Consider the following 14,923-nt stretch of genomic DNA (forward strand, 5'->3'; position numbering starts at 1 on the left):
CTCAGGTCAGAGCAGAGTCAGAGTTAATTCAATTTACGCCAAGGAAACAGGTTGTCTGGATGGGCGGCTTCTGGACCTTCAGGCTATCCAGCGTCACTTCTAAGTTCTATAACATCGGCATCATGTTCAGTTCCGCGCTCCGGCTGAAAATCTGCACGTCCTTTGTAGGTGGCTTTGCTCACATGTCCTGTTCTAGTGTGCGTCCAACCATTTCCAAATTGAAGATTGGAGTCATTCCATTTAACTTGAATATCAAACAAATCCAAAAGTGCCGGAGCTTCAGACGATGCTAGAACGAAGCCGACACCCCTGATGTTTTTCCAACTACCCTGGAGCATATAGTGAATTCGGGTCGAACCTTGGTACAATGCTATAGTTTTTATGACTCAATTGCTATTTTTAAACAAAAGCTATCAGAATACCGTAGCCATGATTGGGGTGTCCCGCTAGTGCGCAATAAAATAACGCATGTGGTCTTCAAGACTTGGGCCGTTTTCCAATACTCAACTTCGGCTCCGTCTCAGGCTTCAATTGTTTTTTACTAGCTGACTTTGAAACTGTAAGCGCAGTAACCAGTCTAATAGTGCCACAGAACATCAAATAAGATGCAAGAAAGCCAGAACTTACAGTAATCCAATTTAATTTAAACGCTTCAGGCCCACAATTGGGAATTGGTTTTGGGAACGAGGCCTGCGACGGAACCCAAGTCGAGTATTGGAAAAGGTCCCAAATCTACGATGTTAGGCACAAAATGACCAATCACGCCCTCGGTTGTATCTAATCATGATGAATTATGAATGCAAAGGCTTATTAGCAGCTAAGAAAGAAAACCATTTACAGTAAATCGCTTTGGACCAATAAGATCAAATGCAAGATTTTTTTTTTTGGGGGGGGGCTTTCTGGAATTTTCTCCAGTGTTATTTTAACACTAAATGCCGACTTATGATAGTTGTCAGCACCGCGTAGCGTGGATTCTTAGGACTACCGCGCTGGCGCCGTTACCTTAGTCGAAGCATGGGGTTGTAAGTTTGGCGGAAGAGATGGCCAACCAGGAACCGGGGATTCGGGGCATGAGTCAGGGGGTGCTAGGCGACAGTTGCGTATCCTTCACTCACGATCAGTCCACTCACGTGGGAAAAATGTGTGTATCTCGCATTGGCACGTGCCCTGGATAATTCGTGAACAGTTTCTGTTTAATTACTGCTGATGTGAATTGACAATTCCTAGTTGAGAGTTAAAAATATGTTTACGTGTTTGTGCTCGGCCCATTACTGGTAACTTGATTGCCGTTCCTCGTTACTTTTTTTTGGAGGGGGGGCGGGGGAGATGATGATAGCGAAGCTTGAAGGTCTTGATCTTCAGCAAGATAACATTAATGTTATCAGTAGAGGGCGGGCTTTAATGTATCAGCCTTTCGATCTGGCAGATCATTTCCTCCTGGGACACCAGTGCAAGTGCGGTGATCAACATTAGCATAAATGTACATGTGCACGCATACGTACGTATGTCACGAGTGAGTGGTTTGCAATGGGGTGTTATTTTTGTAATGAATGGAAAGTCGATATCTCGACGGACTCGCCAACCATGGGTTCGTTGGGTTGTAGCTACGCTGCTAACGTGTCACTATTTCAGTAGATCGTGTAGTGTTGGCGATGCTGCATGGCGGCGTGTTCACGGTGAGAAATTAGATCACCCTTGATTGGTCGTGTTGTCTGTCTCTCTGAAGCCGCTGCGACGTAGTGGAGCTAGGACAATCTTTCTTCACGGTCACAGGGTGAGTTGTCAACATGCGGAGCCGACAATGCAACAAGTTGGTGTTCGCCCTTTTTGTGTTGGGCGCTTTCGCCTCGGGAATGCTGTCTGGAATATATTACGAGGCCATGTCGGCTGACATGCACGTCGGGGTCCGGGAGGCCGACAGGGCGAACATCAACGGTGGTAAGCCGAACGGACAACAGAGCCTGGGTCACAGTGTTGGTCCACAGCCGGGCAAAGACAATCTGAGAGCTGACAAGACACTGGACCACATTCACCAGAAGACCAAAACAAACACACAAGCCGAGGCAGAAACCAAGCCCAAGGAACCAGTTCAATCCGGGGCCAGTAAAACCATTGACTCGGGCAAGCATGCTCAGATGAAGGAGCAGCTTAAACGGGGACAGAGTGATGACATCTTGCATGCAGATTCTGGCAACATGGATGGATTACCAGATGTGGGTGAACACCATGCGTTCATAACTAGGAAAGAGTTTGGACGTCCCATTCGTCTTCAGCCAAATGCACCTCCACCTGTCTTAGCCAACCAGAAGTCCGGTCAAGACAGTGCTGAGATGCGGAAACAGCAGCAGCAAAAACAATTGCAGCAACAACAACTTCAGCAACAGCAACAACCAAAGCCACAGTTGAACCAACAAGGACCACAAAATGTGCCGCAACAACAGCAGCAACAACAGCGTCAGCGGCAGAACATGCAGCCATCCAATGACAAGCCACAGTCAAACCTGCTGCCAGGCAATCCGCCTCGTGCAGCCCCACCGGCACGTATGCCCGCGGCTGCAGCATCGGGTCTGAAGCCGGACCAGTTGGCAGCAGCCAAAGCCCAGGAGATCAGCAAAAATATAGAGGAGAAACTCGCCAGCGAGCCCATACCAAAAGTAGATGGCAGAATCATGGTATCAGTGGTGATCTGCGGGGACAGAACCGACGAGGCACTGATGATGGTCAAATCCGCGGCCCTGCTGACACTGTCGCCCGTACACTTTCACATATTTGCCGAAAAGGAATTACAGGCGAACATAGTAGCCAGACTCAAATCTTGGCCGCAGCCCTACATTTCTAGGATAAGCTACGATATCCACGACATCGCATTCCCGCCCGGCGAAAATGCCGAGGAGTGGAAGAAAATGTTCAAGAAGTGTGCAACCCAGCGTCTATTCATCCCTGACCTGTTGTTGGACACGGATGCCCTCTTGTACGTGGACACAGACATCTTGTTCACCAAGCCCCTAGAGTACATCTGGAGCGTCTTTAAGAAGTTCAACAGCACCCAGCTAGCCGCCCTCACCCCAGAGCACGAGGTGACCAGCATTGGCTGGTACAACCGCTTTGCCAGGCATCCCTATTACGGTCCGACCGGTCTGAACTCGGGGGTCATGCTCATGAACTTGACCCGGATGCGAAGGTTCGGATGGTCCAGCACGATTCTCCCTATCTACCGGGAGTACAAACTGAAGACGACTTGGGGAGACCAGGATTTGCTGAATATTCTTTTCCACTTCCATCCTGAGTTGGTCTATGTGTATCAGTGTGAGTGGAACGTTCGGCCGGACCACTGTATGTACTCCTTGAACTGCCATCGCGTCGAAAAAGAAGGAATTGGGGTCATACATGGCAACAGAGGCGTCTATCACAACGAGAAGCAACTCCCCTTCCGCGCCATCTACGAGGCTTTCCGCGATTACCAGTTTGGCACTGATCTGAACTCGGGACTTGTGCAACCCCTGAAGCAGCGCTTTACCCAGTCGGATGTTGCCAGCATGTATTGCACAAAGGGTTTACAGCATCCCCTAATTGCTACTCTGCAAAGATATGCCAAACATCGGCAGTAGAGAGTTTCCAATGGAAAGTACTTACGGTCCCCACTGTAGAATTTGTGTACAAATGACCTCAAATTCAAACCTCTGTGCAAGTTTATTTAAACTTACCACGTCTAAGATGTGGGGGAAGGTTTTTGAAGCAAATTTGTTCTGATTCTATTTCCAAACGCTGATAAAAGTCATGTTGTATGTTTTGTATGCCAGTTTAAAGGTTAAAAAACCTTGTACTTTTTATTTATGTGTGAATGGAAAAACAAGCCCAGTCAGGGTTATGACATGTAAAATCATGAGGTAATGTCCATTTCAGTTAATTTGTAAAACAAAAGTACACGTAATGTAAAGTGAATGTGTTTGTAGATGTCACAGAGTTTTTGAAAAGAGCAGGGTCTCAGCTGTAACAGTGCAAGTCACTATTGTTACTTTCACAGTCATGAATTTCCAAATTTAGGCTATAAATCTGGAGTGATTGATGAATCAAAGACTGGGGTTTGCATTGCTTATGAAAAGGAAACAGCTTCGAAAAATATTGCTTCAAACTTTGCCTGCTGGAGCCCTGAAATATTTTGCTTGGTAAAGGAGTGTTTCGTCTCCAGACAGAAAAAATCAGTAGAAGAAATTTACATTGCAAGAGATATTTGAAACAAATGGATCACTTGCTCTCTGCCGTGTGCAAGTTTTTTGTTTTCATGTTTTGTTTTGAGACAGTATTTTGTGGGAGAATGTTTCTGAAAGGAAATTACCCGACCCAGTGTCCATACAATCATGAAGTCAGTTTCTGCTTAATATTTATGAGAGATAACATGTTCGGGAATGGCTTCTGTCAAATATTCCAAAATGCAAGCAAAGCTACTTATTCAATAATTATTCAATAATTGTGATATTTTATTCAGTTCGAGTTGTTATTGTGTTTTTCAAGTTTTGGTTTGCTCACCAAGACTCCAGAAAATTAGAAGACAGAAATAGATCAGGATGATGTACATTTACATAAAATAAAGCTAGAAATGACCTAGCAGGCACGATGTACTGTATAATTTACAAACAGGGATCAGTAATGTCGTTTAACTGAAGTCAATAATTTGGTACTGTGATTTCACGACCTCTTTAATTTTTTCCAATTAAAGTGTTGCTGTTCTCACTGTAACATATTTTATCATAAAGATTATAGAATTGATATTGTCTTTCAAACGAGTTTCAAATGGTTGGGTTTTTAAGCTTGAAGACACATATTAAATCCAGTGATTTAAAGCTTTTTTCTTCTCATATTTTGGCCAATACAGTATATTCTAAGTTTATTTACATACTGCTGTATCATGTAACATTGGTAATTTTTCTATCTTTCAAAAAAGTATCTCGAGTATCTTTGGTTTTTACACGCCAAGAAAAACAGTGTCTTTTTGTCGTTTGCTTGCAATTATAGACTTGTCAGGTATTTTTGAGCTTCATTTCTGAGCTTGTTTTAAAATTCCAATCATTTTTGTGCAGGCGTTCCTAGAACTTGTCCTTTGACCTTTTTGCATCGATGTGGTTGTCGCACGCATCCATGTTCAGCCAGCCATGCATAATGTGAATGTTTTGGACATATGGAGGGGATAGAATAATTGTCGCATACGTGCACAGTCTTCTGTAAGTTCCTTAGTGTTATTAGCAGAATGGTTGAACAAGAAATGAGAAGGCGATAACATGCTTCTTGGGTCAACAGACGATGTATATTTTTTTTATAGGAAAGGATGCAGATAAGTGTATTGTATATCTGGTTCCAAGTTGTTCGCCATGTCTTTCATACTCTTGTATCTTTCTTTGATATGCTCAACAACAGATAAAAATATGTACTTTTACGTGTTTATACTTTATTGCACTTTTTATTAATATTGTTTTCTTCACAAGTGACCTTATTGGAATAAAATGTGATCACTAAAGGCAGGGTTTGGTCTTGGAATTTGTACAGTTTGAAGAACTTAAAATTCACCTCTTTTGGACAGATAACGCTGGGTTTATTGGATGAGGTTGGGTGTTTCAAATGAATGCAGTTTGTATTTCACCTCACTTAATCTGGGTCATCTTTACAAGGGCCTTTCGACAGACTACACAAAATTTACAATGAGCAGTGAGGCTGTTTCAAATGTAGTTATGTTTGGTCCTTGACCTAACAAGAAATTTGACCTTTTTACAAGAGATATTAGAAATCTGTTTTCAATATGGCCATGTACAGGAATTCCATTGTAGATTAGCGTGTAATGTCATTTTGGTAACAGATGGTTTTTATCGAGTCCTTTCCTAGCTACTTGTTATGAACACAAACCAAGGAGGAACTTTTTTTAATTGAGCAATATGAAGATTTATCCTTATAGTCTTTCCTTCCTTTCCTACCTGAAAACATTTTCATGATACAATCGTCGAGGAATACAGCAAGTCTTTGGGAACATTTTGTGATCTACTGTTTTTTTCCACTGCTGCACGAGTTGAGAATTTTTCATAGAGTTTTGTCATCAAAGTTCTGTGAAATTGTAACCGCATGGCGGGTGCACAGTTAGTTTTGGGGTCAATAGGTGTAGACCCTGCCGAATGAGTTCGATGGAAAATCTCTTCCGTCCGTCCAGACTGATAGATAAGTTTTATTTGCTCAGTCGTACGAATAAAACTAGCTTTCATCAGAACACGATGGCAGCCATATTTGCCCAGAGCCAATTTTTTTTTAATCACGGCCATTCAACCATTACCGCTGTACTTCGACCTCTGAACCAGCAATTTGGCGATCAGATGTGTTTAGAATGAAATGGCTGCGGTCAGGTGTTTGTGTCTTCTCGGTTCGAGGCTGAGGAAATCGAGTAATTTGAGGTTGTGGTGGAGACGTCAGAGTCAGGATGTGGTGATGAGACGGTTGTCTAGTGATGCGCAGCGGGCTTTGGCGGTGTTAAATTCCCCATTCCCCGTTAAATTCCCGCGGGATCTAACGGGGAATTCAACTTGCCGGAAGGTACAAGAACTTGAGTTTAATTATTGCCTACAGAAGCGGTAGGGTGAACAAATTACTAGATTGTGAACCAGCAAGTATGAACTTAAAAAGAGGTAAATGTCATTTTCAGCGTTCCTAGAAGTCGTATATTTTGCAAAAGATCGATTCCTTTCAACACTCGTGTTCCATCAGGAGAGAATCGATCCTCATATCACAACAAATTATTATACCCTTTAGAGTTGACGACCATGCTGACTCGAGGGAAGGATTGTGAAGTATGGGACCCGACGGGGAAACAGTACCTCGATTTCTCTATGGGGTGAGTTACCAGACTGCAAGTGTTGATCCACAAAGGTGGGAGGGGTCAAATCTGCTTGGGAAGTGGGCGGAATTAGAATGACATCATATAGATTGTTACATTAATGTTGATTGGATCGCAGTGAGCTAATCATACACTGCGTTTTGTAGAATTGCTCCCAAAAGTTAGGACAGTAAGCGGCAACGCACTCTCTGTGTTTTTTAATATATATTTTTAATTTCACCGACACCACTGTCTGGTGCAACGGACTCAGTAGACGTGAGCAGCTCGTTCCACTTGAGTGACTAGTGATGATGGATAAGCCATCTGTCTTGAGGATAGATTAGTTCGAGTGGGTGCGAGATTCCTTATGAGTTAGGAGATTTGTCCCATTCAATTTCCAACAACATCTGTCGGCACCATTTCTGCTACTTACCCTGGAGAGATGTAACTTCCAGATGCTGTTGTCTGCAGTTATTGATTTGGTCAATTTGACCCGTTTATTTAGGGGCTCTTTTTTTTGTTTGTTTTTTTGGAAAGGTGGGGCATTGCGCTCGTCGGCCACGCCAGGCGAGAAGTTCTGGAGGCGGTCACGCGTCAAGCCCGACTGGGCTCCAACTTCGCCTACATCAATGACAAGGAGCTGGAACTAGCTGAAGAAATCGTAGGCTTGTGTTTTTATTTCATTTTTTCTACCTCAAAATGGCATTTTGTTCAACCATTGGACTTTTTATGTGATAAGTATTCGCTTCAGTGCACACGCGGTTAGCGTCTGTGGCGTCCAATCATAGGGTTGGAGGTTCGAATCCAACTGCTGGCATTATGTTGTGGCCCTTGGCAAGCCACTTCACCCCTGCTCGCCTCTTTCCACCAAGGAGTGTATAAATGGGTACCGACATCAGCTGGGAAGAGGGGATAAAAATATTCTCATTCGTTTCATGCCAAGGAAACTGGAGATAAACACCGGCCCGATGAGCCAAATTGGCCCGGACCAGACTTGCTTCTTCGACACGATAAAAACCCCGCCTTTCAAGAGGTGGTCATGTCACGGGGTGGGGCTAAGGAAGATAAGGGTGGGCAACAAAAAGACATACAGGTTTTTTTTAGCTGATATAATTATGACCCGAATGGATCCCAAAGGATAACACAACCGTTGACTTTTTTTTAATGAAGATGACCCTGGAACTATGATTGAAACGTTGACTAAATCGATGTCTAGCACTCCTTTTAAGAAATCAAACGACTCAGAGAAAGAGCGGCATTCATCTCCTCGATGATTGTCACCAGAATTGGTCTCTTATACACAAATTGGAATATATATAGGAAATTATTCTGACTGGTGTTACAGATCAAATTGAGCCCAGCCGTGGAGCAGCTACGATTCTGCGCATCGGGTGGGCAATCGTGAAATCAATGTGTAAAAGCGTGTAACTGGTTCTTAATTCGTTCCTCGTGTACTGAGGTGTAAGCAGAACGAAGTGGTCAAGTGAATAAGCCATGCAGGTCACGGAAAGCAATCAATCAAATTAGCTATTTCCCGGTGGCAATCAGTGATAAATTGGATAATTGTTAACAGGGTGTTGATAAATCTGCAAAATTGATTGGAAACACAAAGTCTTTCTTTAATGGTGTGTCTTCAATCAATCACTCAGATCTTTTATGGAGGAATTCCGTGTCCTTGTTAATGGTGCTCCGCAATGCCAGATGCATTAAAGAAATATGCTTACCGAGCCATTAAGAAAATAATCAGAAGTCGGGCTGCGGACGAAATTTAACCGCCAACAGACACGTTGCGACCCGATCCTCTGGGACAATATTTGGAAGGAAAGCACCTTAACGAAAGCTTGTCCACTTCTTAATACATACGTCCTTAGCCATTTGCCTCTTATCACTGGCATGGAGGTAAAGCTCTTCGAATGACTTAATAAATTTGCCTTTCATGTTGGTGACCTTGACAACGAAATCCTTCCAGAATTTTCCAAAGTTGATAGGCAAGCCTTCATGCCTTGTCAGTTTTATTGACCGCCACAAACTACAGCTGTTCCTGGAATGTTGAAGAGATTTGACAGGTTTAAACGAAAGACCGTTTCACACGTGACTTGTCACGAAATAGATTAATGCCCGACTGGGGCTGGATAATGTGGCGCACACAATAAATTAACCAACTCACATTTTTCGAATGTCGAGCGTCATTACTTCTTGCCTTCCACGCATCCTCAAGATCGCCCCTAGGTAAGACTTGTTTAGTTGAAGATCTTGCGTTGTAGAAAAAGACTCACCTTGGACTTCGAGGGCAGCATAAGGTCCCGCGTCAAAACACTTCGGGTGACTCCTGGTTGAATTAAAGCAAGGTCTGGGTACAAGGGAAGTGAATTTAGTGACTAATATTTTCGTTAAAATTCGCTGGGGCAGGAACGGAAGCTACGATGTATTGTGATTGTCTGGCTAGGGCTTTCACCAGCAAGACTAAAATGCTCAAATTTGAAGGTAGGAAAAAAAACCACGACAAAGCTGCATGATCATAAATAAGAAACAGGCGTTAAAAGATTGGAGAGGGGTCAGAAAGGGGATAACTCACATGCAGTTCTGGTCCTCAAACATTTTCAATGGGGATACTAAATCGCCCCTACCTTTAATAGACAGAAATTGTCCTGAAACCCTCTTGTAAACACCTATCCCGGCGGGCCTGGGAAGATGTGTGGATACTCTGAGTGACGTTTCCTGAAATCTTAGCTTCCATTTTTTTTTAAACAAAGCGGTTCATTGTGAGCGGAGATGAGGTGGCCTGTCGCCACTCGTTTATTATTTTTCCTAAATTTGCTGTTTCAGCAATACAAGGAAATGCCAAGGGTGGATCTGGGGGGGGGCATCCCCGCCCAAAGCAAAAGGACATTTTTTTTTAATACCAGTAATGAGAAAAAGGCAAATTTGTGGTCTTTTTCGTTCCCATTCCTTTCAAAAGACTATAAAAAAGCACAAAATGTAGGCTATAAAGGATAGACGATAAAAAGTTCTAGCACCCCCTCCGAAATTTTGGTTCTGGATTGGTCTTTGGGAAACTATTTCCCTGTATGGGTGCTTTGGCCAGACCTTGAAGGGTTTTGAAACGCAATGGAACGTAAAAATCTTCAAATGTGAAGTTTTCCTGGGCTTGATATAAGACTTTTGAATGTTAACATTTTGAAAAAAAATTTTCACTCAACAGTCGGCAGTGCGATGTCGTGTTCCCAGCAATCGCTCTCTGTATCTTCCAGCTATCACGTGAATTGGCAAAAAAATCATAAACTCCCTAGCTGTTTGTGGTCGTGTTAAGAATAATCAGTCTGTCAATCTAAACATAATATTTACGAAGCTGAACTGTCAAATCAGTCGCGTTGATCTAAATGGTGGTTGATTTTCGGAGTGGCATCCTCTTACCGCGTTCTTCCATTGCACTGCACAGGTGCCTACCACGATGGCAACGACATTGGCGTCTATTTTCCCATCAACTGCGAGAGTATCCCTAGCCGGTACCGATGAGCGCATGTATAATTTAGATAAGTTCAAACTATATATTAATAGCAACATATTCTTATGAATTATTTTCTGGTAATGACACCAAGGATTCCTTGAATGAGCGCCTTAGCCACTGTAGCTTACAAGCCTGAAGAAACCTGTAGAGAATGAAGCAGTTACATTTTTAGAGGTGGGAGGAAAACCCCTCGGGGATATTCTGGTAATCAGGTAGGGACTGGCAACCCAACCCACACGTGGACAGAGCCAGGAATCAAAGAGGTTAAAGGTGAGGGAAAGAACCACTACGTCAACCTAACTCTTTGTTTGGCAACTTGTTATTCAGTTTGTCTTCTCCTTCGAGGGCATAAGTCATTTAGTAGATGGTCACGTCTTGGTGTCTCCGTACAACGATCTTGGACAAACAGAAAGGTTCGTGGAGCAGTACGACCTCGCCGCGGTGATGGTGGAGCCCTTACATCGATGTACGAGCCCGAAGGTTAAAGCATTCCCGACACGTTCTCTCAATCACCAAGAATGTGCCACCGTTGGGGTGATATTTGTGAGTCTGCACTCAAGAGTGAACTCACTTTTTATCTAGAGAGTATTTCAAGCAAAATGAGCTGTGATTTGTATATAGGCTGTGTACATTTGATAATATCAAATGGGGAAGGGGTGTCACAGGGGCACTATACGGGCTTCCCCTGGGACAGTTGCACCACCGTATCCGGCATGAGCTCAGAAAACTGTGGCCAGAACCAAAGTCACAGACAGAAAAGGTGTTGCTCTGAGCAAAACAAGTTACCAGTCAAAAACATCGCGATATGCCAGCTTTTCTCAGCTGATGGGTAGCAACTCATAGAGCAACAGTAAGCAAAGAAGTCTGCTAACTAGTAGGAGAGAAAGCAGTATACTTAGCAAAACAGCTCACCACATAAAATGCTACACAGTGCATGCCTGTAGTGACTGATTCAGGGCAGAGTTTTGTTAGCAACATTATTCAGCTTATATATCACCCCTGTGTAGTGGATGCGGCTGGTTTTTTCTCTCCTAGCACGTTTGCTAAGCATTATTTTATGAGTTGAAAGTGACTATCGTTCGTCATTTGACATACCACATTTTGGTCATTAAAATAAAGGAAAGCACTGACAGTTCTATTAGATTTCAATTGAGCGTGATTTATTCCGGGGCCCGTGTATTGATTCATTTTACCAAGGAATTCTGAAGTACAAACTCGATTACTTCTTTATTGGATCAAGATTACTATCGGCGTGAATTTGCAACTTTTTCCGTCTTCCTATCAGCCGGGTTTTCTGGAAGGGATCCGCGCTGTCACCAGACGCCACCGTGTGCTTCTCATTTTCGACGAGGTGGTGACTGGTTTCCGTCTGGCTTACGGCGGGGCCCAGGAGTATTTCGGCGCAGTGGTGGATACCCTTTCGGTGTCTTTGGAGGGCGCAAGGATATCGTAGGGCGGATGTGAAGCCCGACCTGTTCTTTGACCCCTCCTAGCCTTATCAAACCCCGCCCTAATAGGGATATCAAGGATGTAAAAAGATGCCATGATGCCAGAACTTACCATGATCAGAAATAATGTGAAAACAATCATTTTGTCTTCTTGTGACACCCTGTAAGTACGGTAAAAGTGAAAGGATTGTGATAAACTTTGTCACTACATATGCTGTATACAGTTGGGCTGTGACTCTGGGCGTGGCCTTTATTGACATAGGGGTGGAGTCTGTGATGCTTCTCCTCCCGCAAGGGTGCTCTCTTGCTTTTGAAGACGTCTCCTAACTTTTGACAGACTGAAAAACTTGCAGACCCGGTGCTGGTGGACTGAGTGCAGGTACCAAATTCGCGGTAGTCGAGGGTTTAGTCGGTTTCAACTCCACTCCAGTCAATTTCCTCTGCACGTTCAATAATAAACAGTTGTAATTTACGCGCAACTGTCACCCTAAATTGCAGGCTTGTTAGCGAGGACCACCTTGGGGTTGACAGTCGTTACGTGTGGACAGCGTCCTCTCTCGGTGGTAACCCAATAAGTTGCAGGGCTACACTCGCTGCGCTCTCTGTTACCGCCAGAAAGAAGAATTTACTTTCATTACACCAGAGACTTGACTTCCATAAATACATGAGATTTTTATTTTGATCATAAGACTATGGAGTTCTTGTCAGTCTTTTCGTTCTCTCACGAAACGATCAAAAGTTGAACGAGAAATTCTGTCCACTTTGAGCAAATTTAGGGAACTAACTTTTTTCCTATACCCGGCTGATTTGATTACATGATCGTACGAACATCTGCATGCCATTGGCAAGTACCGACGTGACGGCATGACGAAATGCCTGGCTGATGTCAATGTCCCAGGTACAGCCGCGTATCAGAGATCTTGTTTCCCGACAAGAATTTTTTTAATCATGGGCCTGTCGACTGGGGATGGCAAAGCCCACAACTTTGCGTGCTCCTGTAAATCAACTGGAACTGCATGTTATCACGCTCCAATGAAAAGAATCTATGAGTGGGCGAGGCGTCTTCACTGACAGCTGTTCCTGACATCTTACAACACTTACATCTACACCCTTTTCATAATTCGAGTACATTTCCGTACAAACTTGCCATCATTTTCCAGGACGTAATACAGATTCGTGGCTTCGTTTTTATCTTACAGGTCATGTGATAGGTGACAGTCCTTTGGCACAGATATTGCACTGTGCTACTCTGGTTCGTGACTTCCGGCGGCAGAAGATGCAGGAGAATGGGGCTCAGAGACGCGCTGTTATGATTGGTCTGTTCAGGTGAGGATGTGCTGTCGTTGGTTACAGACCATCGCCCGTCGATACTATTCAGTACATGCCAGTAATCAAAACAGGCGTTTCACAACAGTGCGCCTCCAAGAGTTTGCAATGCGTTGACCAATCACAATGCGCGAAATTTGTCGACCCAGTGTGTGTTCGGAAAGTGTCGACAGATTTCGCGCGTTGTGATTGGCCAACGCGTTGTAAACTCTTGGAGGTGCACTTGGGGGTGAAATGCCCGTACTCCACGAGGGTTCAGAGAAGTTACTACACGCAGCCTGAAGACTAACCAATGCACGGACCTAACTGTTTAGGGCTGTGAATGGCACAGTGCTTTGATTTCAGTACATTATTTTTTCACCATAAAATATTCAAAACAACATTTTTTGAGAGTTTCAAGAGATTTTGAAAAGCAGGCTTTTACAAAATAAAATGAGATGAAAAATGGTTTAGCGAATGAAATTAGCAAAACAGCAGCCGTTCGTGACTGATTTGTTTATACCTTTTCTGTTCCAGACGAGGAATTTTTATCAATCCGATGGGCACCAAATTTTATCTATCACTGAAGCACACAATGGAAACTTGTGATCAGTTTCTAGAACACCCAGAAGACACTCTTGTCGAATTTAAAAGAGAGCGATCTCAGATAAGATGATGACCAGTTGGACTTAATACGCACCATTGGTATCACATATGCATGCGAATAAGATATATGACCGGGATTGTGTGAATCAATGGGCTAAGGCTAGACGAAACACATCATTGGGAAGTGGCTGTAGCCGCTTACCAGTGGCTTCCATAGGTACACGTGTCATTGTACTTGGCTTCAACTCCAAAATCGATCCCCAATTCTAGGCTAAAATGGTGTAAAAAGTTAACAAAAATACCACGATGTTTGGCTGTGTAACATGTAGTTCAGTGTTCTGCTGGCACTATAACATCTAATTAATTGACAACTAACATCAAAATCAGTGGGTTAAAAATCAGGCGAAGCCGCAGACAGGTACAGTTGAGTATTGGAGAGAAAACTAGCCCCGGTTCCAGACTAATAGTCGGGAATGTCCTTGGAAATTCGCTTGAGAAAACTCGTTAGACATTGGCTTGAACAGCCAACTTGCAACTGATGTATTTGGAGTGAGGAAATAACTGTAAAAGAATTAATACAATTATTTCGAATAAGAAATTTAATAATTCAATCGGGCCAAACTTATTTCCACCTTGGTTTGCTCCCAAAAAAAGGAAGTGTTGACAAAAAGTGTTGGAAATCAGCCAGAATAACATCTTACCATTATTATTTAATATTCTGTGTTGTATTTTGTCAAAATTCGTTGTTTGCCATAGATTTTTACAGACCAGAATTTTATAAAAAATTACATATATGTATCTAAAAACAACTTTTGTATTCGTGTTCCTAATTTTGTTAAAAGGGTTATCGTGAGGTGTGAGTTTCTTTTACCGAATCCATATGAAGCAAGTTTATTCCGATAATTTTTTTACAATACGGGCGATTCACAAAAGTGCGCCTCCAGGAATTTCTTTGGGTCGACAGATTTCGCGCACTGTGATTGGTCAACGCATTGCAAACTCTTGGAGGCGCGCTATCGCAAAACACCCGTCAGCCCGTATTGAAAATTGAACAATCATTTGGTAATTTTTACAAGCGCTACAGAGCGCAAACTCACGTTTGTAAAAAGGAAAAAACTGCTTGGGATTTGTGCATGGCGCTGACTCCGCTCGGGAGCGCCCCCATTCCGCAAAGCCAGGCTCCTGTCGGATCCGTTTTACCTGAAC

At 43.3% G+C, this 14,923-nt stretch overlaps 1 protein-coding gene and 1 pseudogene across 2 annotated transcripts; both read left to right on the top strand.

Moving 5' to 3' along the window:
* The first annotated feature begins 1,441 nt into the window (after positions 1 to 1,441).
* On the top strand, positions 1,442 to 6,260 carry LOC110976956 (glucoside xylosyltransferase 1-like). Its single transcript, XM_022230693.2, has one exon. It carries the CDS (start codon positions 1,788 to 1,790, stop codon positions 3,606 to 3,608), a length of 1,821 nt encoding a protein of 606 aa, XP_022086385.2. The 5' UTR covers positions 1,442 to 1,787; the 3' UTR covers positions 3,609 to 6,260.
* Positions 6,261 to 6,369: 109 nt separating this feature from the next.
* LOC110976869 (uncharacterized) lies at positions 6,370 to 14,414 on the top strand (annotated as a pseudogene). Its single transcript, XR_015426423.1, has 12 exons — positions 6,370 to 6,570; positions 6,787 to 6,868; positions 7,388 to 7,511; positions 8,196 to 8,241; positions 9,260 to 9,334; positions 10,290 to 10,370; positions 10,703 to 10,838; positions 11,644 to 11,812; positions 12,305 to 12,426; positions 12,624 to 12,704; positions 13,006 to 13,132; positions 13,649 to 14,414. The product of XR_015426423.1 is annotated as an uncharacterized LOC110976869 (transcript).
* The last annotated feature ends 509 nt before the right edge of the window (positions 14,415 to 14,923 follow it).

The sequence above is a fragment of the Acanthaster planci genome, linkage group LG09 (assembly GCF_054643075.1).
Source record: "Acanthaster planci isolate LZ-2023a linkage group LG09, COTS_SCS, whole genome shotgun sequence".
NCBI classification, from domain to species: Eukaryota; Metazoa; Echinodermata; class Asteroidea; order Valvatida; family Acanthasteridae; genus Acanthaster; species Acanthaster planci.